This window comes from Rhinolophus ferrumequinum, chromosome 8 (assembly GCF_004115265.2).
Source record: "Rhinolophus ferrumequinum isolate MPI-CBG mRhiFer1 chromosome 8, mRhiFer1_v1.p, whole genome shotgun sequence".
In the NCBI taxonomy this organism is placed as follows: Eukaryota; Metazoa; Chordata; class Mammalia; order Chiroptera; family Rhinolophidae; genus Rhinolophus; species Rhinolophus ferrumequinum.
This window is the reverse complement of record NC_046291.1, coordinates 78,660,954-78,688,405: the sequence shown is the minus strand read 5'-3', so window position 1 is coordinate 78,688,405 and position 27,452 is coordinate 78,660,954. Positions and strand designations below refer to the sequence as shown.

Genomic DNA, 27,452 nt, shown 5'->3' with positions numbered 1-27,452 from the left:
AACGTAAGGCAGGGGAAAAGGAAAAAAAAATAGAATGTAAGGGAAACATTTTTGCTTAAAGCAGAGAGAAAATGCTTTCTCTATTGTACTTTTAAAAATGATTCAGTGAAATCAATCCTACCCCAGACACTGTGCACTAAGGAAATAAAAATTATGTGTCATGTTTTATATAGTATTCTAGGAATATTAAACTCCATAAAGATGGGACTCTTCTTATTTTTAAAAACTACCCAACACAAGAACTTAAATATGTAGAATTTCATTTAAATAAGTCAGTCAACAATTTTTTATAAAGTATTTAACACTTCATTGTAGAAACATAGGCAAAATGACTATTATAACCAAAATGAAAAATACTGTTCAATTTAAAAAATGTACTTAAACAAGAACCTGAAAAAGTTTATGATATGCATAACATTGTTCAAGCAAAATTGCACTAGTATTACATAAATCAATAGTTTATAAAGGCCTCAATATGGCAAAGTTTAGAAATAGGTAGTATGCATGCACATAGTACAACAAAAAGTCTCTTTATAAAACAGCAGTTTTTTAATGCTTGTACAAAGGGATAAAGAGCAACCACAAACATATTTCATCTGTTAGGTTAATACATTATGACAGCTAAAAGTCAGTCATGTCTATCAGAGGAACAAAAAGCCCCTCCATACCTTGTGAATAAATCTTTTGTGCCTTTAAAGATATTCGTATAAAAATGCTATCCTTTTTTTTAGTACAACTTAAATAGTACTTGTTCAATCAAAAATTGAAAACAAACAAATGAATGGGGTCCATGTGTTTTACATAACAAAAAAGAAACCAGAGTACCAGAGTAACTGGTCAGCATTTATACTCTCCACCTTTGATTATGGGCATATAATTGTTTCTATAACTTGGGAAGTCCTTTCCTAATATACTTTGGATAGGGCAAAATAATGGATTAGCCATATTGTACGTTGAGAAGATTTACCAATTACTCTTTATCATGATGACTATTTTGCCTCTTCCTTTTGACCTAGCAAAGAGATTGCATTCACATAATCGAAATTCTGTCATCAATTTGTGGGCTTATATCGTATTATTTTTTTAGTGTTCTGTGTGGTAAGGGATTGTGTTAATCTTCCACAAAATGCACATGACTGGGAAGAAATTCCTAAGACATGAGTACCCAATGCCCTTTTGTATTCTAGGCTGGATATTTACCTCAGGACTGAGGGAAAACAACAGCTCTTACCCCATAGCAAGTGTGGTCTTTTCACATTTGGTTATATTTTTGCTATGTGCTACCACCTAAATATAACTATTGTTTATAGGGTGCATATGTTTAGTATATCACATATAGTCCACTAAATTTTGGGAAATGTACTCATATGTGTTCATGCAAATTATTAATTTTATATATTTTTTAAAGATTTTCCTCAAAATTTGCATCTATTATTTGGCAATCTAAGGCTAATTTCAAAGCAGGTGATACTGAACTTTTGAGGGCTATATATTTTCAGCAGTCTGGATCAATCTTAATGGGCACAAAGAAGAGAGTTGACCATTCGATCATTCTTCCGTCAGTTTAAACGGAAAAGTAAAATGACATTGTATTACAGCTTTCAGACCATATAATGAAAAAGTGCAGAGATTCTTTTTGTTGATAAAGTAGAACCAAAAAAGTTCATATAAAATAGATTGCTCATATTCACACTACAAAGGAATATGTTGTTTTAATTTTAACAAATTCAAAGGTGTGTCATATCAGCAGCATTGTTGTAAATTGTACTGTAGTGCAGTTCTTTTTCATAAAAATACCATACAAATGGTCAATCAATAGTCATCAGCAAAAAAATAGAACCCAGAAAACTCAGAAAACAATTAACCAGGAAAAAGATAAAGAAAGAGGTAATGCTGATGCCAAAACAAGTATAATACTGTTGGAACATACAAAAGTAATCCTTATATTTTATACATTTATACAGCATATAAAAGGTATCGCTGACTATGCCACTGTCTCTCTGATCCCAATTTCTATTTTCTTTGGAAGCAGTTCTTTCCTTTCATCAACACTTCCTAAGGAGTTTCGGCAGTTCTGCCCATCCATATATAATTTTGCATACACTGGATTGGAGTAATTTGTTGGCTAAAGAAGAAAAAAAAATAAATACAATTTTATTATCAGTTTTGATTCCATTAGTTATTTTCTAGCATGTCTACCTTTTAATGTTAACAACAATTATATGCAATAAATTTAATTTACTAGATAGTAATGATTTAAATGCAATTTAAATTCTGTTTACAGGTTTTAATTGACTTTAGCATGGTATTAGATAAAACCATAATTGTATGTTTTTCAGATAACTTGTGAACCTAACGGGAGCTTTGACATAATATTAAACTCCCAAAGACATCTTCTTGAAAACTATGTTTAGAGACATTATTTAAAAGCCTAAAACATTAAACCAAATTATCTTATTTCCAGTCCATATGTTTTCCCTATTGCTATTACAGTGGCAGGAAAGATGTGTTTACAGAAAGTCATGTAATTGCTTGCTGCATATAGTCTTTCAATATGACGTTAAAAGCAAGAAAACAAAGAAAAAGAGAAGTAAAATACATCAGTGGAGTAGACTTTAAAATATAAACAATATGTGTGCTTCAAACAACCTATATGTACTTATCACTGGAAATATTTTTGGACTCCTCCACAAAACTGTGGCGTCCACAGGCACCGTAACTGGCATAGTTATTTAGAGCATTTTGAAGTAGAATCGAACCATGCAGAAATGACCTCTTTCAGTTGAAAAATATAAATGTTCATTATTTTACTAATTGCAACTTAACCCAATAAATGATTGCCTAGTGTTTGTTTAGTTCTCTCTCTCCTAAAACAGCACATTACATTTCAGTTACAACAAAGAAACATTATAATCTCTGAGCCATGCAAATGAGACAAATGTGATAAAAAAAATGAGAATGAAAAACAGGTGATGTGAGACTTATACCCTTATTTTATTCCTTGTCTAATATGAACCGTGCAACTTTAGGTAGAAACTAATTACTCAATTAAAAACAAAAATTAATAATGGTTTTATTAGATCATTTCTAATTTCTCAATATGATGCTTCATTTTGTAGTATATTTTTATTTAACTGGACATCAAGTTTGCATATATTAAAAAAAGTATTCTGTAGGAAGTAAAAGCAAACAAATTTAAGTTTAAATTATTCATTTGAAATTTCTGGCTAGAGATTTATTTTCTAAGAATAGCAAATACTCATGTTTGTTGTTATAGTGTTATACCATTTTCAAATTCAGCAGAAGAAATATTTCTACTTAATAACCTGCCTAAAATGATAACATGTCTTATATGTAATCTTGCATAGGCAGGACACGTAACATAAGTCACCGATTTTAATGCTGTTTTCAAATCTTTTGTTAATTAAAAACTCAATTGCTATCAAAATCTAGTAATCAGCTTTGATTGTGAGGGGTTCTGTGATGGAATGGACATGAAATAAGGAATTTTCTTCTCTCACCCCAGCAGTTAGTGGTCCTTTCAAATCAGAGTTTAGGTAGATGGGCGGCGCTGTATGTGGAAGCTTGAAAGCACTGGACCCGCCCCCTATATACCTGGCCTGTACATAAACAGAGAATTTTAGTTGCTGACCTAATTTCATGGAACTCTTTTCATTAACATAAACCCCTGGTAAGTCATAAAAATAGCATTACTCTTTAGCCCTGGTGCATGAACAGTGTTTTCACGGTAGCTGTAATAACTTAAGAACTACTGACATTTAATCTGTGCTTCACAGGTAGACATATCATATCCAGGTTAACTTTATCCTCCTAATGAAATAATATCTTTGCTAACAGCACTGTGAAAAATACACCAGTCTCTCCCACTTAAGGTTTTGTCACTTTGAACATTTCTGATAGTAGCCCCTTCTGGACACTCAAATATCTGACTGCTTCTAATTAAAGATTCATTATTCACTCTATACTTTTAGGGAAAAATCATTCTAAATTTGATATATCATAAAAACATCTGTATTTTTGGACATCTGACTTTCTAGTTTAAAACACATTAATTAGCAATTCAATTGGCTCACTAAGTCTCCACACAACTATGTTGGTTTTAAACTTTCTTGGGTCTAAGGGCACAATTAGCCAATCAAATATACTCATATTCATAATAGAGTGTTTATTGGTGGCCTAAAGGGAAAAAAACAAAACTAACAAAGAAACAAACAAACAAAAACCTAGATGAAAATTTGAAGAATATAAAATATTAATGATTATACATATTTTAAAAATCTTAACTGTCAACTTAACAATGAATGATCACAAAGTTTGGGACAACGGCGAGGCTCTTGGGAAACGATTTTAAACATCACATTTGGTCAGTATTGGCTCTTTATTTCTGCCCCCCAGAGAGGTCTCATTTAGAAGTATTAAAAACAATCTAAGTAAGAACTAAGGTGAATTTGGAGATAATACTAATTCCCTCTTTTGAACTCTTCAGTGTTCTGTGATTGTCACCTTAGACAAATCTTTTAAAATTAACCTTATGAATTATTTTATTTCTTTTGATTGTAAGGTACCATTAAAGTAGAAAATTTATCTATTTTGAAAACAATAGAAATGACTGCTTTACAAAAATCTTCGTTATGCGTAATGCGATTACTATATATTTGGTCACATCAAGACTATACCAAACCATTGTAACACAATGAACACTTCATGAAAAACATTTCAATCTTAAGGTTCGGTGTGACCTTCTATTTTTAAAATTGTTTATACCAATTAGGAATAGCTGTGTTTTCTGCACTGACTTCTTCGGCAACGATTCATGTTTACATTTCAAAATCAGGAGCCAGCTACAATCAGCCATCTAAAGCACATTTAATGTACTTTTGGACAATCAGTCAGCAAAATGGTAAATAAACATTTATTGAGTGTTATGTGCTAAGCACATTAAAAATATACGTGAGGGGCACTGAAGCACTGATTTATCTTCCTAGAATAAATGTGGCATTTTTTTTCAAATGAAGTAATAAAAAGCTATTCTCTTTAAGTGTCCAAAATTGGCTTAATTCCATCACTAGAAATTAAAATGATGGGGAAAAGGAGACCTCTCTTCTTTATGAAAAGTGTGCTTTGGCATGTCCTGTTCAGTTCATATTATACTTACAGACAGTGTATTTTTTTTCCTAAGAAAAATTCAAAGAATATAAGAAGTCCATTATTTAAGCTGTCTTTCTCCTGCATAGATAAATTATCAAATAACAATATGCAAGTATGCATAGTCTTTCAGTTACAAGTAGAAAACAGCAAAGCTTAGATTACAAAGATTTATTTCATGAACAATTTCAAGTGTAGGGTTTAGTAACTGAATTAATAGTGAATAGTAAGTATAAAATTATTTCTAATTAGGAAAAAAAAGTCACTATAACATCCCCTGATAAAATTTATCGATGCAATAATGATTGATTTCTTGTCATAGAAATGAATATCTGACCATCAATTTCAGGCTTAGACAATCTGACTATGAATTAATAACTAGATTAAATGTATGGGACCCAATTCAACTTCTTTGGGAACAGCTGTTAATATGAGTGCAAAATCATTTGGATGTAGATTAGTCACTATGATTACTTTCAAAGATGTATTTTGGACAAAGTACCTTGATATATCAGAAAATAAATAAATATTCAATAAATTAATGAATAAGCTAAGAAAACTCATTCTATCAAAGCACATTGATGCTCTTAATTCATAGCAAAATACTCTATAATTATCATGTACAATATTCAGATAGTATAGTGAAGTGAATATTTGCAAGTTTATCTAGATAATTGTATCATTTATATATCTCTCTTAACAGGTGTCAATCTGAGCATCAATAATAAGAATTAAAAAAAAACAAGACTTTATATGTATGAGTGACATATCTTAAATTAATAAGAAGGATATTATAGCACATAGAAAGATATTTTTCAAAAGTGACTTAATTACAAACAAAGCCATGAACACGGTTCAGTCAACTCTTCAATGAAACAGTTTGGAAACAAATTACTTATCTTGACAATGAAGTATGGTGCTCTTTTTATTGTTAAAAAAACATTTCAGACAGTAGTTGTACACTAGGCTGTATATTTAGATGTTCTGGCGTCTCGACACATTTGAGTAAGATATTATTTTAAGTAATCTATACATGCTTACAAATTAAGTGAATAAATAAATATGTGTTTTCCAAAACATGTTATATTAACTTCATACTTCAGGTGAATGCAGTCTATAATTCTACTTCTTTTTCAGAAGAGACAGTAACTTTCAATGCATCCTAAAGTTCTTTACTATAACTTCAAATAAAAAAAATGCTGATGACATTCAGAACCATATCTCAGAAATGTGACTCAAGAATGTCGGTGCTCATTTTCCATCATAGTAAAACATATTTATTACCTTTGTTGGGTCTATCATAAAACCAGGATCTAAAAGACCTCCATCGTTGTGGTCATGATCCACCTCATACATGTTGTAAGATGGATTGCCAATTTCTACATTTATTCCTCCATTGATAATAGGTTGTCTTCGAATAGTTTTTGTCCTAGAATATGTAAGTAGTAACATAAGTGCAAATTATTTAAATAACACAATCATGATGTATGAAACTATATTTGTAGATTTATTGACTTATTTTAAAATAACCAATGGTAACTTCATAAATAAAATTCATTTAAAATAAATGACATTTATTGAGTCACAGGAGAACAAAAATGTCTTACTGTGATGTGAATTTTCCAAATTATTTAAATTTAACAATAAAACCTCACTTGGAACATATTCCCCCTAAATACCTAACAACACAATGGTTGAAACTGAATATTCACTAATCAATTATCTTTATAAATTCTACTTTTCTCCTTTCTTTCTGAAAACAATCCCTAAAAAATAGTGATAAGGAAACTTTGAAATAGATTTTTTTCTAAGACCCAAGTCACATAGCTAAAATCCTTTTTTACATAATTCAAACACTGACTCACAGACCCTGGGTTCTGGATAATAACCCCATAGACAACCCGCTCCTTCTGGATCTTTATAACTTCATATTCATATAAGTTGAAATAATGACACTACTAGTAAAATATAACATAAACAAATGTACAACTTGTGAATGAAATGCACAATTTCTGATATGTAATATATATTCAATATGATTGTGTTGGCATTGCTAATCTTACACTAATCTTAATTAATATTATAAGATCCTTTTCAGAGACTCTTGCAGTTTCAAGGAAAAAGTATCACAAATGTAAAATTCTACTAAAATTTTAATTAATTTGTCCCCTTGTTAGTTTTTTTAGAATACAAAAATGGAGACATTTCATCACCATGACACAGGGAAAGGGTTGTCTAAATTATAATCACTCAAAATGAAATAGAGGGATAAACTGGTTTGAGAAACATAGGATTTTAGATAAAATAACTTAAGTTTTAAAAAGTTTAAAAATCACTATGTTTCTGTAACTATTTGTGTAATTTATTTACTAACAGTTAGTCTAGAACATTGCCTCTTACCTTCTTTTTCTTTTACAAAGCACCAAACCAATTACTAAGGTGGTTATCAAAGTCACCAAGAGGACTAGAGGAACAATGATGGCGATGCTTCCTGAAAAAGAAATGAATAGATGAATGCATAAATAAAATTCAGTAAAGGTTGATATAACCAAACACTTTAGTACACCAAATCATTCGACCATTGATATAATAAAAGTAAAGCTTAGGCCAAATGTCTGTATTCCTGGTTCATAGGTCCGTGACAGAAACTTCACTCTCCTATTAAATTCTTAATGGGCTGGAAATGTTTCTTTAGATATCTTTCACGTATATGTTACAGTTATATATTTATATATTTTGAGGTTAGAAATACTGAGTTCTTTGCCAATCTGAGTCTGAATCTCACCACACATTTACTTGCAACGATGTAAGTATATGCTCGTAATTTCTTATAAATCAACCATGACCGAACACATATGTACAGAATTTCACTGGCCACATTCCTACCCTCAGTTTTGTTCCTTTAGCCATAAAATACTCTCTAGCCAGAAGTACATGTGGCAAGTTAGATGGCAGTCTTGCAAAACAAAAGGTACATCAGTGTTAAATTTGTATGGACATAGGCCTAAATGTGTTTCACAGCTTACTTGAAGTGAGACCTTGGATGAGTTATTTAAAATTTGAGTCATGCCACTTTAAATATTATTTATTGAATATTATTTATTATTCATTGAAATATTAAATGGTATGTAAAAGTATTTTTCCAAATGATATTAAATAAAGGAATTTTTCAAACAATAAAAAACAAAACACATTTTAAAAAAAAAAAATTGAGGTTTATGATCTTCACCAATGAAGCATAGAGAAGAAGACCTACCACATACGGCTGTTAGCTTAATTCAACAAAATTGGTGTGGGCAGCAAAGGGAAGTTTCTTTTTCAAGTTCCAGTTCCAAAATAGTTTTAGCAAAACATATCTGAGGGGTTTGGCTTATGTTAAAAAAGACCACTTTTTTTCCCTTTTTAAAAATGTACTTATAAGAATAATCTTAGTTAGGCTGTATCAGATATCTTCAAAATGCAATAAAATATCTATGGAATAGATCTTCAAAAGTGGTCAGAGAAACTGAGTATTAGTTTTCACGAATCTGAACATAAGGGAGAAACGAAACTGAGGAGAATCTGTGTCCTCCGTTTCTAGATTGGCAATAAGAACAATCAATTTTTCCCCCCACAAAAGGAGACAATACTTGCTGAAAATGTGATCCACAGGAGGATACACCTAGGGTTATATGTCACTTATACAGGAAAAAAAAAAAAAACTGAATGCAAGTGTTGCCTGATAACAGGAGAGGATTACGTAGCTCTGTCAAGTACCTAACGTTAACTTTTCCAACAGACAAATATTCAATGCCCATGAGACAAAGGCTTTCTTTATTTGAAATAAGCATCTGGTTGATTCAGTCAAGTCAGCTTAAGCACCAGTTAAACTAAGAAACAAAGCAACCAAAAAGCGAGTTAAAATATAATGTGAGGATCTTGAATGAAGAATTATTAAATATTGGAATTTTCCTCTGCAGATACTTGTGCATGTAAAAACACACAGGTGATAGAAATGAATGGTAATATTAAGCACAATAAGCAGTGGCTTAGGTTCTTTAAAATATACATAATTTTCAGTTTTAATAGCTCTAGCCAGAAATCATCTGTGTGAGATATCCCATAGTTGAGATTACTTACCAAAATAACAAAAAGCTTTTATTAAGAAAATGTCATGTATAAGATAATCTGTCACTATGAAACCTCAAAATAACTTGTTTAAAATAACCAAATAAATGTCTCTTCCATGCAAAATAAAATATGACTTGCTTTCTTTAGTCAGTTTCTAAAATAAAAGAAACTCATTTTAATTTTTTCTACTGCTACCATACCAGGACTATACAACTTAGTGAGTTTGATATTATATGTAAACTTGGTTTTGAGAAAGTGAACTTTATATAAATGTGTAATTTATTAGTAATTAATGACAGTACAGACTCTGGCACATTGGATACTAATGAACATTTGTTCACAAATTTTAAATACCAGTTAACAGCTTGTTTCTTCATAAAGTATGACTTCACCTGATTGAGCAAGACTTTATAAATATCCTTACTTCATTATTTATCATTTTTTCCTGCTAAAATTTGTGATAAATTGGTAGGTATAAAATACTTACCGATACTGGTTTTAAGGTATATAAGGTTACTCTCCTCTCAATGGCACTGTATATTACTTAGAAAATTAGATTTCATTTGTTCTACATAGTGTCTTTTATTTCTTTAATACAAGTAGTGTCTTTTATTTGTTCTAGGGAGTGTTTTTAATTTCTATAAGGTAGAAGTGCTCTCAATTACACACGCTAAGAACAAAGAACTTCCTTTTTCTTCTTTCTTCCATCACAGATGGCAGTTCCAATCCTTTACATTACAGTACTTTGTTTAAGAACCTAGATTTCTAATATGTTTATATAATAAATCAAGGTAACTGCAATAATGCTTAAGATTGCCAATAAATAATGCAGCATAGCAGTTTGGCAAGTTATAGAAAATTTGTAAAATAGTTGCTATCGATGGGAATAATTGGCAACCGCATATATTTTTAGAATTATAAGACAGGTATTTATCAAAATAGTATATTTTCTAAGTAGAATATATAGCACTAAATATAATGTTGCAACATATGATGGTAATATTGCAGGTGATTTTTTTTAGCAGTACGTTATTTGGTGGATTATTTTTAAATGATTTTAAAAAGTATATTCTGTACTTATTAAGGGTTCAGAGGATATCGTAACAACCTTCTCATATAAAATAGAGCAAGTCTTTCTTTGCAACATTGTTCTGAATCCTCATTATACAACATTTTTTTCATTAGAAAAAAGAACTGTATTATGAAGTTGTTGTGTTCTAGAGACACCTTCCATGAGAGAGTTGAGATAATAAACATAACAGTTGAGATAATAAACTCTGGAGCTAGGCTACCTCTGTTTGAACCTCAAATTACTAGCAACATACACTTGGGCAAATTATTTACCTTTGTCTCAGTTTAGACATCTATAAAATGAATGTCATCATTCATATCTACCTCATAGTAATGTAAATAGGATTATCTTAATTCATAGAAAGTGCTACATATGTTTATTAAGTAAAAATATATATTGCCATAGGATTCTGTGCATACCGCTGTTCTGCACTTTTTCACAATGCATTGTAAAACTCAGTTTATTTGTCATTTGAGGGCATAAATGGTTTTTCTCCTTGTTTTGCAGAAAGCACAGTTCCTAGGATATCATACAAACTGTCCATTCAATTCTCATTTAGCAAATATGTTTTAAGTGTTGCTATGTCTCAGACATTCAACACGCACGCTCCTTAGCACTGGGGATACCAATGTCCCTCCTGTTGCGTTGTTTGATATATATTAGAAAATGACAAAGAAATGGGTTTATTTAACCTGGTGTGATAAGCCCTAGCCTTGGGGAAGTATACACTGCTCTGGAAATATAAAGGAGGAGACTCCAACTAGGTCTGGGATATTGGAGGACTAGATGTCTCTGAGACCGGAGGGATGAGTTCTCTTTAGTCCCATGAAAGAGAATTCAGGTCAAGTAGGAGGAGGAGATATTTAATTATTCTATGAAGAAAAATGTGAAGAGTTGGAGGAGGAATGATTAAGGAATAACAGCCTGGCAGAAGTGCGGAATGGAGAGTGGTGGAAGGAGTTGTGGCTGTAGAAGACAGTCAAGGTGATATTCTGGGGGCTGTGTAAGTCATGTAAATGAGCTGGGCATTTGCACTATTTAAAAAAAAATGGTGAGGTTGAAGAAAATTTAGGAAGTAATATCTACTGGATATATTGTTTGACTTGACATGAGAGAGAAGGAGCATTGAGAGTGACACTTAAGTGTTGTTTGGATAACCAGGCAGACTTTTCAGTCATCCATACATACAGGAAGGCAAAATAAGATGCATGGAATTGGCTGGTTGAGTGGGAAAAGGTGATGGGATCATTATGGGATATGTTGAGCCTCAGCTTCCGGTGGAATATAGATATAGACATAGACACAGATCTAGAAATAGATACAGATATACATATACATATACATGTGGCAATTGTTCAGTGGGATATTTGTCTCGTACTCTGGAAAGAAGCCAGGATTGAGAAAAGCTATTTAGGGGTAATTAACATAGAGTTGATAACTGAGGCAAAGGAATTACTGATTGCCAAGGAAGGGCATATTTAGTGGTAATCTGAGAGTGACATAAATAGGAGGGAGGGGGGAAAAAAGCACCTCACCAAGAAGACATTGTTGCTTCAAGAGGGGTAAGAAGGAAACCAGAAGAGGTCAATATCATGGAGGTTAAAGAAAGAGAACCTTTTGAATATCTGCTGAATTTATAGCAGAAAAGTATAAGTTATATCATTACAACTGATCTCTTTTGACATATTGCTATATATTCTCTTAAGTTTGTGTTTACACAAAGAAAATATCATGTTCCAAACTTAGTAAAAGTGATCCAGCTTCCCGTGACCGTCAGGAGGCTATCTATGATCTTGGTCCTGTATATTCATTCTCACTTTGTACTGCTCTCCCTTTTGTTCCCTTGGTGCCAGCACACTGGCCTTCTTTCATTTCCTTGAATGCATCTATTTACCATTCCAGGGTTTTTAAACCTGGGGTTCCATTTGTTTGAAGCACTCTGATCCTCTCTACTTCTTTTGAATCATTCAAGTCTCAGCTTAACTGTCACTACCTCAGAGAAATAACTCCTGACCTCAGTTCTCCCCTGCCATTCTCTGTATTTGCGTCTTTTTGTCTTCCTTCACAGAGTCTATCAAAACTCACAATTATCTATAAGTTGCATATTTACTAACTTGTTTAATGGCTATCTACATTTTTAGAACCTCAGCTTCATGAAAAGAGGCACCGTCTTACTCACTGACTTATCTCTGGGAAAATGGGTAGTACTTGGCACTCAGTAGAGGCTTGATAAATACTGGTTGTGGGATATTTAGGACAGGCATTATATTGTTGCATTTTTCAGTTATCTTTTCATATTTGCAAACTTACGATTTCTTGGTATCACATAATTACTTTTCCTTTCTGCTTTAAAACATGATGGTATAAAAGAGATAAGGACAAAGTAGGAAAAGAGGAGGGTCACAAATAACCCCCTAATAGATATCATATGTTTTCACTACAGTAAAATACAACATCTCTATATTACTGTACCACAAATGTTGAGTAGATTTTTATTCTCCTCAATTTTAGAATATATGAACAGCATAATTCAAACATTGAGTGTCCACTCCCTTTAAAAGTTGTGTAAATTTAAAATAGGAGTATATAATGAGTACTTTGTCATCCTTTGTTTAAAACTCTTCAAAATCATTTCAGAAGAGTCAGACTAGCTTTTCCAAGTAAAAACTATCTATGCCGGCAGTCATAGGATAATAGATTTGCTTAATTCCACAGGCTGAATTATAGATAATTTAAACAGAAAGGGCCAGAAAACATTGTTATGACTACTCAGAGATGATTAAGAAAGCTGTGCATCAATTAGAAAGGTAAATCTCTGTGCCAGTTGACAGTAGTTAGGCTGACAAAAGCAGTATATTCTTGATTATTCCAAGCTCCAATGATTATGGAATGCTTCACTGTAAACAGAAATGCAGATCTGAAAACACATTCCTAAAGTAAACATCTTTCTTATTGGGCAAATGACTTCTGCCCAACTTCAGGGGACATTTAATAACCATTTAAAACCACTGGACTTCACGAGAGAATAAAAATGATCTTCCTACCTTAAGAAGAATCAGTTTAACTATCTTTTCTCTTTTCAGAGTTATTGAAGGAAGTTTCTCCAAGCGTCAATGTCTGATACAAGTACTTTCTAATGGAGTCACTCTTTGGTCAACTTTGCTCAAATCTGAGATAATATGACATTTATATGTCTAATAATCCTTTCAAGGTGCATTGATACTTCCATTAAATTGAATGATTTATTCAGGAAGGAAGGACAATCATCAGAATCTTTGGAAAAAGGGTTACAACTACTTGCAACCCCTCCTCCCACTTGATGCTCCCTACTTAGAACTTTTGCATGCAATTAGAGGCATTTCCTCATAAGAGAGCTGGTTGCCAATGAAAATAGTTGGAGACGTCAGTCTCCAATCTGGCACACCCTTTCTCTAAACCGTTTTCCAAATGCCAAACTTTCCCATCGTTGAAAAATTGAAAACTCAATTGACATTATATTGTTTCCTTCTTGCTTTTCATAGAGTTTTATCAATATTTAAAATTGTTTTTTACTCTCTGAAAGGCTATGCATATCATTTATCTTAGACGATTGAGTGATTACCACAAAAGAAATGCTAAAGTACCTTGGTTTTACAATTTTCAACTTAATAAATTCAGTGTGTTCTACAGGTAGGTAACTGAAAATGCATTTTTCATTAAAAAATTATCTTAATAATGGGTGAGTTTTGCAACTAGATCACAAAGTCACATGTAAATTAGTATGCTCCAGATTTATTATTAGTAATATTAGTTTGAGCCCTAGATCCTGGGAAGAAAGGAAGATTTTTGTTTGTTTGTTTTTCTTTTCCTCTTCTTTTGTAATAGCAAATTGGGCAAGGTATATTTTGCCACCTCTACTATTTTTTTTTATAAACAAATTTACCAAATCTTAGGTCCCTATTTCTACAATTACATACCCATAGTTTTCTTAAAGTATTCTCTTGTCCCTTTTCAAAGGACAACACACATTCTAGGGTAAAGAGAAGGCTTTCACGACCGAAGATGATTCACCTCATCTGTCCAAATTCAAATATTGATGTCTAGGCTATTTATTCTAGAACTGTTTGCCATTTTTCAAAGCTACTCATGTTTATTAGCCCAAATTAATCTCTAAATGCTATGAGTTTGACAATGTTGCTTGAAGAATGAAGGAATGATATAAAAACTATTTTGGGGCAGGAGCAACAAACAAGTAGACCAGCAAACACTGGAAGCCTGTATCTAGGTAACCAAAATTTGTATACTTTTGGCTTTGACTGCATCTTTCCTTTTTCATAAACTCTATAGTATAGTTTGTTTGTTTGTTTGTTTTGTTTTGTTTCGTGAGAGCTTTCCCATCAGCAGTGAAGGACTAGAATAAAATTGCTAAAGTAAGCATTCGTTAGTGAGAGAGGTTATTTTTCCTCTTTAAGAATATATTTATCCACTTGGTGGATATTACACATTTTTCAAAAGTTCTCCACTGGTGGCCAAATTAATAACAATATCTGTGAACTGAAAATTTTTATTTCAGATTTCTATTTTGAAAATCTTCATAAATCATTTCAAGTTGTTGGAAAACAAACACATAATGTTGATGTAGATAGACTTTTATATCAGACACCTGTCTTAAAACTAGAGCCGCACATAAAATGGTTGCAAAATGTTAAGCTGTATTGTAATGTACTTCAAAACCAGTACTTTAAAGACAAAGAAGCAATAAATCAACTATGATATATATGAAGATTTGCTTATTAACATACATCACTTTAAGACTAACCAAGTCTGTTTTTCTACAACACACTGAAATACATTTTAAGAAAATACATTGAGCTTTAATTAAAATGCGAAATTATTTTTTCTTCCTTGAGTGTTTTCACTTCCATTGTGATATCTGCCACCGTTATAGCTGATGTACATACATTTCCTAAGAATAGCTTAGGCTTGGTTTGCAGATGTGCATGAAGAAAACTGCCAAAGTGTGAGATGAACTCTCACTGCCTGAAAGAAAACATAAATCTGCATCCTGTCACCAGCTGAGAGCTCAGTGCTTCATCTTTCAAAACATACCAGGATGACAGTAGATCCCTTGCAAAATTCCATGAAAGAGATTTACTCAGAGTCCAGTCCACTCCCTCAACAATCACATATATATATATTTTTATACTATGTAGAGCACCCAGGATATTAATCTGAGGAACTTACTTGTGCTGATATGATCAGACTTGCTGCTCTTTGGGGCTGGCCTCTCACATTGTGTACCTGACCAGTTGGTAGAACATCTAGAAATATAAATAAATAAATAAATAAATAAATAAATAAATAAATACCTACATACATACATACATACATGCATACATACATACATACATACATACATACATACATACAGAAATACATTAGTGAATAATAACCTACAAGTCTACTAATGCAGTAACTTCAACCAAATGAAATGAAGGAGCGAGCTATCACAGATTAATGGATGTTAGGTAGAGATTTCTGCTACTTCCCTACATATTGTAAGTATGCTGAAGGGAACTTCCATTGGACTTCACTTATTTAAATATTTCTTAAAATTTAATTTATTCTATGCTAAACTCAAAATTGCCTTTTTTTTAGAAAAAATGGAAATCTTAATTAAGAATTGATAATTTGAGAAGTCCTAAAAATTACAGGTAGGCACTATAAAAATGAAGTTTGCCTTTTAAGCAAATCTTCCTTTATTAAGTTTCTTCCTTTATTAAGTTGTGATTTAAAAGCAAAACAACAAAACAAAAAAAACTTTTTTTCTGGTTGATTTAAGTTCAAAGTGGGACGAACTACCAAGTAAATGGTCATGTGTCTCATAGTTTAAGCTGCAGAATGTTTATTATCCTAATAGGGATAGGAAAATATACTGTTTTCCTAGTTAAAATCCTAATTATATTATCATGGAATCAAGAGAATGTGCCCAAATTTTTATTGGAAAGAGCTGTCTTCCCCATATAGGCACCATAACACTATGATGAGAAATCTAGCACAGGATTCAAATAATAGCTCTGATTAAAATCTATTATTTAAACATAAATCACAATCATATAATTAGCTAGTTACAGCCAATAAATGCTGGGATGGTTTTAGCTATGTTTGAACAACATCTATGGGCTAACACTAGATGCCTCTGTGCATCTGTCAGAGAAAATTCACAGAGCAACTATTTAATTGGCTTTAGTTCTTATTTAAAATGATTGTCAAATACCACCACATCAACAATAGTTGTACACAGTAAAAGAACAGATTCCAGAACCATTCCAAGTATATCCGTCTGGGCATGATGGCCAAACTAAATAACTGCAATCTCAAGGTCTCTGCCAATTCTGTCATAGCTGATTCAGATGACTGAATCTGTTTTCAGAACTAGGCTTCTATGATGTCATGTGACTTATTTGGGATATTCATGAAGACAGTATTTATTGGCTGCTCTAAAACATGGGCAAAATCTCATAAAATCATCATTGCTGACAAACTCAAATCATGAATAAAAAGAATATATTAACCAGCATGATTGACAATATCGATACTATTCAAAAATATAGTTATTTGATTAAAAATGATATTGTATATCTATGAGTATGGAGCATGATATAAATGAAAATTAATATTATTATATTATGATTAGGTCATCACATATATTATCCTAACATTTTGTTCAGATTCTTTATAAAACTCCTACAGACATATTTTTCTATATATCACATTTATTATATTCCATATCACAAATCATTAAAATAGATACATTAATTTCAAGGCCAAGTCTCTGTCTCTGTCCATATTACTGAAATGAGGTAATGGAATGAGCACATTTTTCAAATAATTATAATAAAGTAAGTAATCAATAAAATAATTGATCTTTTAAAAATCATTTCTTTCTTCCCCAGTTGTAGTTTTGCAGATGAATGATCTAGAAAATTGTTCCAATTCTTCAGTTTCTAATTCTTGACACAGTCCACAGATACTTCAAAATAAAAATGTTTAGCAAGACTTTGCAAATGTGTTGCTAGAGTGAATTCTGATCATTGCAAAATTCTTTTTTTAGTAGCTTCACATGTATCAATTCTTTCTAATTGACCACTGAGAATGTTTCACATGCTCCAATGAAAAAAAAGATAATACTGGTTACTCTAATAATTTTATTATATAGCTGATCTGCACAAGGCTATTTTGTGGAATTATATTGACTAAAATACCAAAATTTGCTCTTTACATTACCTTCTTTGATTAAAAAAAAAAAAAAAATCAGAGTTCAGGTTAAATGAGAGGAACGACCTGAGATACATTTTGTTATGTTACTAGAGATGAGAACTTCTGGGGCTCATCATTACACTGAGATGCTTGGAAGTCAGAAAATGAAGTTGCTCAGGAATTGGAGGGTTGAATGCTAATTGATCAGATTGTGTTTTGATATCAACATCATGCATTTTAAATACTTTAGGAAGTTATGAAATATATGAATCTGCAACTTAAGAAGAGTAGAGAGAATTAAAAAAAAAAAAAAGATGAGGATAGTGTGATTCTTATTCCAAACTCTGGAATTATTTAAGTAGGACAATTGGTATTTGTTAACAGTATTGAGTAATTTCCTATTTTATCCATAGCTTGGTACCCAGCACTTACTACAGATAAATCACCTGTCAGTGCTTATAGTCTCTTCTGTTTTAAATGGAGGCACATTTAAATTCCTAAACTTCAGGGAATGTATTACTTATTACATACTGGAAATAACTCTCAAAGAGTGTGCTGAAGAAGTAATTAATTTTAAGTTATACATCTTAATCAGCTGACGATCACCTTGCAATGATCCCCATACTCCTTATTAAAGAATGTTTTATGATCAAAGACAAAATAAGATATGTTCCACTGTTCTACATTTGTTCCAGCTTAAAAAATACTCTCTTTTGAGATATTAAATCAAATAGAAATCATTATTCTTGTTGCCTACCTTACAAAATTACTACTTAAGGCATTTGCTGCTCCACAAGTTCTTCTTCCAATGGTTGATTTAAGACTCAGTATTTTTATCATCTTTATAGAAATTCATAAATCTTCATACTCTGAGTAGACTACAACGATCAAAGCCATTAATGGCAGAGCATTCAAGAGATGGAATGTGTGCGGATCATCAAAATTGTCAGTTTAATTCCCCACGGACTTATTTGCATAATCATGCTGACTATAATATCTCTGGCATCTGTCTCTTTTTCATTATTCCTCAAGCAAAATCCATAGTCCATGCCCTGGTCATAGGTAATCATAATGCTACAATCCACTGTTCCCTGCTATTCATCCTCAGGCAGTTATCTTCAAGTGAGTCCTGTATGGCCCTCTCAAGAAAAATTTTTTTTTCCCTCACCATCATAAACCTGTATATCACTCTTTTTAAACGAATTCTACAGTTGTTTCCCACTGCCCTTAACCTTAGGACAGTGAAAATCAGCTTCTTCTTATGTGTTGATCATTATGCCACTCTGAATTATTTAACTTTTTAAACACTTCCATGAATTTTAAGTAAGTATTGTTGGATAATGGAAAGATAGATAGATAGATAGATAGATAGATAGATAGATAGATAGATAGATAGATGGATGGATGGATGGATGGATGGATAGATAGGTAGATATAGATTTTTATTTTGTTAAACAATTGTTTATTCTTCATTCTTCACATCATCATATGACGATATTGATCCTAGTGGTTTCTTGAAGTCAGTAGCTGCCTGGTAAAGGGTTATTGCTTTAACATTCTTTTGGACTTCTCCCCTTCTCTACTTTTTAATTGACATTAAAAATAAATATTATTTACTGCTACATTGTTTTCTTAAATGTATTCTTACACTTCCGTTATAGCTATGTGTATAAAATGCTCTTAATTATATTTTATGACATATCCTTTATGTTCTAGATTAGACTAATTAAACTGAAAAAAATTGTTAAAATTGAAATTCTGGAATCTCATATACCAGAGAAGTTCATTTAGCAGCTTGGAGTTGTGACCAGAAATCTGCATTTTAACAAAGTGAGTCTGATGCAAGCAATTCACAAATCAATAAATATTTGAGATAAGTTATTATTATATTCCCACACTGTTCTTATACCGAATATTGTTCAATCATATATGTATATAATTTTTTTGTTTTTAGGATGGGAATGATAATATGCATGTCCAGCATGATTGTTTAAAAGAGTAAATGACATCTCTACGTAGTACCTGAAAAACTGAGAGGGCTTTTGTTTTTAGTAACGAATTCTCATCTGAATACTTCTATATGAAATGCATAATTAGTTAATTTCTTATGTCCTTTAAGAGTCTGTGGAATTATTGTATAGTTAAAATATTATCTATTCCAAATGTAATTTTCTATAATATAGGGCAGTATATTTGTGTACAGGCAGTAGCCTAACAAATATTACTAGGAAGCACAGTAAACATTTTTAGAATAGCAAAGTAAGTTTGGCATATTTAAGGGAATAAAATATAATCTTTACAAAGGAATGGTTTTCACATTTAATTGCATAGTGTAAGACATATAATTAAACTGTCCAACACAATGATAGCTCTTGAAGTAGTAGAGTGATTGTTACAAGGAGAACTGAAATCAGATATAAAATACTGAATTTGTATTAAAATCTTAGGTATTGTCTGTCACAATAACAATGATTAACTTACGAGAGCTATATGTGCCATTATGCAGAAATGTGCTCTAGAGTTACCTGCTTTGGGAAGACTTCAAAATAAAATAATGAGATTGATATTTGCTCCTTGTTTTCATCAAATACAATGGTCATGGGATTCTTCTAACCAAAGTAAAAGTCAAAGCTGAACCTTAAAGCAATTTGAAATTGAATTTCTCATATATATATATATATATATATATATATATACACACACACACACACATATATATATATATATATATATATATATATATATATATATATATATATATATATATACTAGGCTCCCTTATTAACCATGATGATGGAGACATTAAGAAAGAAACATCTTTTAATATATACCTTCCTTTCTACACATAGGGGAAAAAATGGCACAGCGGAATTAAAGAATCCTTAGAGAAAACTTATCATACATACTTTATGCTCCAAAAATCTCATTAAATAAAAAATAAAATATATGATGGCATTTTGTGCACCAGCTTTACACAATAGTATATTCATGTACTATGTGAAGAAAATTAGAAAATTAAAGTCACTTGCAAAATTGTTTTTTCTGATTAATTCTGAAAATTTCACTCTTTTGGGGTTGAGCCATAACTACTTTTGCGTGACATTTCTAACTTTGAAGCTTTACACTCTATGTAGTCCCAGCACCTTGTTTGCCCCCTCTCCTTGCAGAAAGTAATATTGTAAAATGTGAAAAAATTCATTGCACTTGAGAAAGATATTTTAACATTTATTTACCTGTTTATTAATTTAATTAAAAAACTAATTCATCTGTTATTGCTTTATAACCTTCTGAGATAAAATTATTTCATAAATACATAATGATTCATAATTTTTATAATATGCCTCCATAATTTCCTATTCTAACTTTGATGTGAAATTTTGCAAAAGGTTCAATTACCATGTGCCAACTTTTGCCAGATCCTAGAATAAATATTTTCATACAAAAAATACTCTTATTCAACTTCAATAATAACCTATGAGTTGGAATTATTCACTGTGAGAAATGAGGAAGTGCATGTTCAAATGATTTGCTGAAAAGATCCAGCTAATACGTGGTGGAAATAAAATGTGGGGTTATTATTCCATCATTGTTTTCTATGACAATGCCATTATACTTCTAATTCAATGCAGGAGTAGGAAGAAATGCTTTCCCTTGCTCTATCATGCCCAGAGAGTACCAGTCCCTTAATAAGAAAGTCAAAATATTGCCTGAACTACAGGAAATAAATGCATTTTTTTTTAGTACTAAATTTGTAAGAAGTACCACATTGGCTGAGACCTGCAGTCAGTAATGCTTAATATTCTGTCTCTGGCACTGACAGTTAGGGACATGTTATTAAAAGATGTTAATGTCCTTCTTGATATCAAATTTTCATTTTTGTGTTGGTTCCAAAATACTAGAAATGTGTTTATATTTTTAAAGGTACATCAATTATAAATTAATCTGTTGTTCAATAAAATTTTGAACTTTCAAAATTTGAACTTTCAAAATTGGTAAATTTATTCTATATTTCACACATTTGGTATTTTTTATATACAACATTACACTACAATTTCTATTTATTCAATACCATTCTCTATCTAAATTTGACTATTACTTCTGGCAATAGCTAAATATTACCCTGCTTTCTTTTCTTCAAAAAGCTTAAGGTTGTATCTGAAATTTGTTTGTTGTCATAGTATACTGGATTCAACTTTATAATAATGCCCAATTTTAACGCAACTAGACTGCTATCTATCACCTATACCAAAATTAACTCAAAATGGATCAAAGATCTAAACATAAGACTTGAAACAATAAAATGCATAGAAGAAAATACAGGTACTAAACTTATGGACCTTGGGTTCAAAGAGTATTTTATGAATTTGCAGTAAAAGATAAAATAAATGAATGGGACTATGTCTAACTAAAAAGCTTCTGCACAGCAAAAGAAACCATCGACAAAACAAAGAGGCAATCAACTGAATGGGAGAAAATATTGGCAAACAATCTTCTGGTAAGGGGTTAATATCCAAAATATATAAGGAACTCATATAACTCAACAACAAAAAGACAACCCAGTTAAAAAATGGGCAGAGGACCTGAAGAAACATTTCTCCAAAGAGGACATACAGATGGCCAACAGACATATGAAAAGATGCTCAACATCACTAATCATCAGAGAAATGTAAATAAAAACCACAGTGAGATATCACCTCACACCAGTTAGAATGGCATCATCAACAAGACAAATAAAAAGTGTTGGAGAAGCTGTAGAGAAAAAAGAAACCTTGGAATGCAGACTGGTGCAGCTGCTATGGAAGGCAGTGTGGAGGTTCCTCAAAAAATTAAGAATAGAATTACCATATGGCCCAGAAATCCCTCTCCTGTGTATCTACCTGAAATACCTGAAAATATTTACCCATAAAGACATGTGTGCTCCAATGTTTATTGCAGCTTTATCTACTGTGGCCAAGACATGGAAACAACCAAAATGTCCTTCGATAGATGAATGGATAAAGAAGTTGTGGTATGTTTATAAACACAATGCATTTAATAATAACATTTTGAGCTGCTTTGTAAATAAATGACATTATTTTTATATATAAAGATTGCAGATATAATCATTCGGATATATCCAACTGTCACAGCAAAACAGTTAAAGTGGTGGCCATGAAAGAAATAAAATTATTAAAATTATTTAAAATGATTTATTTTATGAAGGAAGGAGAAATATAAAAGATGGAAATCTAGTTTGCCAAGAAATTATCCTTAAAAGGAAGTGTGTTAAAATTGGGTGGTTTAAGTTACAAATGTTTAAACATAAAATTCTGTGCAGGCCACTTGAGCGGAAATGGCCACTGAAGTGTGAAATGATGACTGAATAAATATAAAAAATGAAATCTCTAGTAATGGAAAACTTTTACCATCTATATATTCTCCAAGAAATTTTATTGAAAGCAGACCTGAAAGGTATAAGTGTTTTTTAGAGTGAGTAGACAATTTCTGCTTAAGAATACATTACATGCATCAACTGAAAGGGAAAAGGAACAATCATAAAATTAGTATTAAGTAATATGGTGGATGTAATTGAAGACATAAAAGTAGGCTATTACACTAGAAACATTGGTTATAATTTTATAGCTAACTGTCGGAAGAAAAACTGAATGTCTGTACAAATACCAGTAGAAAGCTCTATCTACATGATGCGAAGACAAATGTCCAATTCCAAAGTTGTCTTAAAAACATCCTGAACCATGTGTGTGTGTTCGGGGGGCGGGGGGCTGGTGGTGGTAAAAATCTCTAACTTAGTGCCAATCAGACAAAGTAACTAGTTTGTTACCTGAATATTTTATGCTTTAGTACAAAATAAGAGTGCATAATAAAGACTTTTTAAATAAAAACATAAGGAGAGCCCTTCCCAATATTAGGGCTTCTGTGGTGCAGGGTGGTGAAACCTGAAACATAACATGATGAAGATGTGTGGTATATCCAGCTGCAGTTATTAAGTCCTGTTCACCATCTATTAATCCTATGCAAATTGGGGGTAACGGTAGGGATATCAGAAAGTGTTACTACAAGATTCTCAGTGTGCAAATGTCTCTATAAGTGTAATATAAAACTCTAATTCTCTAAAAAAAATATTTAATTTACTTTTAGTTGTAGTGCTTATGTGCTGAGGTGTATTGACACTATTCACTTCAATTTCTAGCTTAAATCATTGAAAAACAATTCTGATATATAAAGGGCCATCTCTTTTTCGGTATTTCAGCATAGCCTTTGTTCTAGTTCCAAGATTACTATATATCCACCACAAGGGAACATCAAAGCCTTCCACAACCATGTATTTATAATTCATAAAGAGACCTGGCAGTAGTAGCAATATCATTTCGATTACTACCATTCAGCCTTTGTCAAAATCTAGAAGCTGTACTTGCAAAAGATTTTTTAAAAAAATACTGTTTAAAAACAAAATAAGCAATCAAAAAAGAGTAAATGAGATAGATTCAGCATGATTTGCTAAAGTCAAGCTTCAGAATGATGAATACATTTGTCTGTCTTGCACAGATATTAGTTATAAAACACTCACTAGACTTGTCGGACAGGTATGGGGAATGTTACACATAGGAAATCTGAAGGCTTATGACAAACTGCCCAATAACACATACTTGTTTTCTAATCTAAAGGTGAGAAGGTTTACACAACAATCGTCTAAAAATTGATTCAGGAAGTCGAGACAAATACATCTAAAATGCTATATAATATTACATTAGTATTTTGTATTATGGAGAAAACTGCAATTTGGGGGCAGTTATAAATATCTTCATACATGTGATCAACATTCAGTCATAAGTATGATAGATTCTGTTTTCATATTTCTCTACATGTATATTTATAAATATTTAAATATGCATTTGTCTATGGCTATCCTAAAATGTGATTTACTTAAAGTAGAGATTATCTATTATTCATCTTTGTATTTTCCCATTTTTTCAAGTGTCTGATACATGGTCAATATGTAAGTTTGGTCAATCAATGTTTGCTGCTTGACAAAATGAATAAATTCATGAAGGCATGGGGGATGCATGGTTGCACACATATGAATTCACATACATATGTTGAAATGTCATATTCATGTGCCATACCCTATTCTACGAGGAATATAGGCACCACTCATAAGAACATGCTTTCAGTTAGTTACCAATCAGTGATTTCTCAGTAAAAGAAATATTGATCCACTAAGGGAAACACTTTACATGCAAGAATCACAGTTATAAGCAAATATTTCCTTCCTTTCTTCCTCCTTTCCTTCCTTCCTTCTTCCTTTCCTTTCTTCTTTTCTCCCTTCCTCCCTTCTTCCTTTTGTAAAATTAGAAGATTCCATTCTAGCATATTGGGCATGTAAAATTTTCACATATTCAATGATATAAATTGTGTGCCGCTTCAGTTCTTGTCCCAGAATTCAGGCAACTAAGAAATACTTATTTTGTTTCCATGACAAAAATTCTAAAGGTGCTTGTCTGATGAGTACTTTGACATGGAAACCAGTTTTGTATTAAAAAAAAAATAGGCAATTAAACGTTATTTAATCCAATCAATTACTTTAAATGATTGTCTGAAATTAAAGTGCTGGTATGGTGAGCACTTTGTGACTCATATGGCATTTGTGAGTTTTGGAATTAGACCTACGTGCGTTGTAATCTAGTCTCCCCTTCTCACACAGGATATATCTTCAAGCAGTTTACCCATTTCAATTTTTTAAATTTATAACAACAGGGGAAAGCAAGACTTCCTGTTCTGTCACACATTACCTACAAATCTAACTTCTTATGTTTCAATTTCTGTTTTCTCTTAAATCCACTCCCTTTCTTATTTTATATTTTACCTTTCTATTTTGTATGTTTTTCTTTTACTACCTCAAATCTTTTTTCCTTCTTCCTTCTTTACTTTGTTTCTTCTTTTCTCCATTTCTTCCTTTCTTTCCTGTATTTTTCCTTTTTGCTAGGCTAGTTAATCATTATAATGAATAAAAATCTGGTTTACTGAGGGATGAAATGACATAACGTATTTACATGTACATATCACCTAAATTAATTTAAATCAAATGGTAAATATTACGACTATTAAATTTAAAGATTGTATATGGTGCATCAGTACAAATACAATTAAAATTTCTGACTTGTATGCCCAATGCAAAAGTTTTAGGCTTAAGATTCCATACTTCTCTAACATAATGGCTTCCTTCTGCTACTATTCTACTATAAAAAAGGAGAAAGAAAATATTTCCCTAAATGTTTTAATATAAGGAATTTCTAATTTATTTGTTACTGTTAAATCAATGTTGTTAGTTTAACTGCAATCATCTGGGGCTTGTCTTGAAATTGTACAGAGTGAGTTTGGGATCAAGTACTAGATTGAAGTTGATTGATCTAGTTTTCTTGACCTGTTTCAGCATGGAATATGAGCAAGAAATAAATCTTTGTTTTTAAAAGCATCTGAATTTCTTTTTTTCTTTTTACAGCAGAAAAATATGGAGAAAGCAGTTTAATCGAGGGAAAAATAATTTAAATGGTTAAAGAGGTAACAATTACACATATGAAAATAATATGTTGTTATATCACGTTTGGTTTCTTTGGTTATTGTGATTTATTCTTATTTATATTAAAGGTCAAGAACATGTCCCAAAATCAAGGGAAAATGCTGTGACTATATTAAAGCTTCATAACCATAACTGCCTAATATATAACTGAATAATAACTGTTTCGTTGTTAGGTAGTGTCACTTGTACTCTCAAAGCACAAACGGGACTTTAAACTGGAGAAAAATGTGATATTCTGTATTTCGTTTTTTCCCCATGGCATGACTAGCACGGTGAAAGCTAAAACAAGCTATAACTTGTTACCTGGGATCATAAAGGACAGATTTTGATGCGACAGCTCTTTGTGGCCTTTACTGCTCCAAAAGAGATGCACATTTCATATTTTGTGCTTTGAAATTATGCCAAGGGGGCAGAAAACAAATAAGGGACATGAGATGACCTGACTCTTGAAAGGTGGACAACACAGGCTGCTAAAGTGGCTCAATACCCCTGCTGCAAAGTTGTGATCTGTTTGAAATCACTCATGACTGCTTCCTTGGGCTTTTCTGAAATATTCTCTACGGAGCCACAAGGTCACTGGTCCAACACGGAGTGCTGCTCAGCCAGACAGCAGGACCAGGGAGAGGAAATCGTGCAGTCTTCTTCCTGCAAGGCCAGTGTTTTGAGAAACAAAGGCCTTAATTAGCTGTTGTAAAGTAGAAGAAGAATTCCTACAGTTTTATAATTTGTGACAGAAACAGAACTTATTATATTCTTCCCCAAAGCTCCAACAAGGGCTTCTGTAATTAATACCTGTTTGTTTCCTTAGATGTTTCTCACCGTAAGGACTTAGAAGAGAATGCTTAACTTTTAATAAAATAATTAGATAGGCACAATTACCAAAAACAAAGAAAATGAAATGCCTAATACAGATCACTCTCTTTATGAATGTACCGTTGGTACTTATTTATATATTCACTTTGCACCTCTCTACATTTTTAAAATCTACTTCAAAAATGTTTATGAAGCTAATTCCCGAGTGTGTTTTCTAAGGTAACACAGACCTTTCTTTCTCTGTTATTCCTCCTAAGACTTGAGCTGAGTTTTACTTATTGTAGCTCTCTTCCCAGTTACTATCTGCACTAGGAGTCTTTTAGTTTAGTCATATTTTGCCTTATTTTCAATAACAAGTATTTCTTTAAAACTGCACTTTATTTTTCATTTTCAAATTCCTTGAAACCGAAATTGTACCAGGTTCTTAGCATTTTATGTTTGGTCTATTACAAGGGCTTTAAATTTTTACTTTTT

General features: G+C 31.8%; 1 protein-coding gene across 1 annotated transcript in view; it reads right to left on the bottom strand.

The window, feature by feature from the left end:
- Nucleotides 1-366: 366 nt before the first annotated feature.
- The window catches only part of LRP1B (LDL receptor related protein 1B), a 1,793,989-nt gene continuing 1,766,903 nt past the window's right edge, over nt 367-27,452 (bottom strand). The window contains exons 87-91 of the mRNA XM_033112843.1: nt 15,572-15,648; nt 7,567-7,657; nt 6,451-6,595; nt 3,522-3,620; nt 367-2,125 (exon numbers count right to left, since the gene is read on the bottom strand). Coding sequence (XP_032968734.1) covers nt 1,985-2,125; nt 3,522-3,620; nt 6,451-6,595; nt 7,567-7,657; nt 15,572-15,648 — 553 coding nt within the window. The 3' untranslated portion in view covers nt 367-1,984. The remainder of the gene's footprint in view (nt 2,126-3,521; nt 3,621-6,450; nt 6,596-7,566; nt 7,658-15,571; nt 15,649-27,452) is intronic.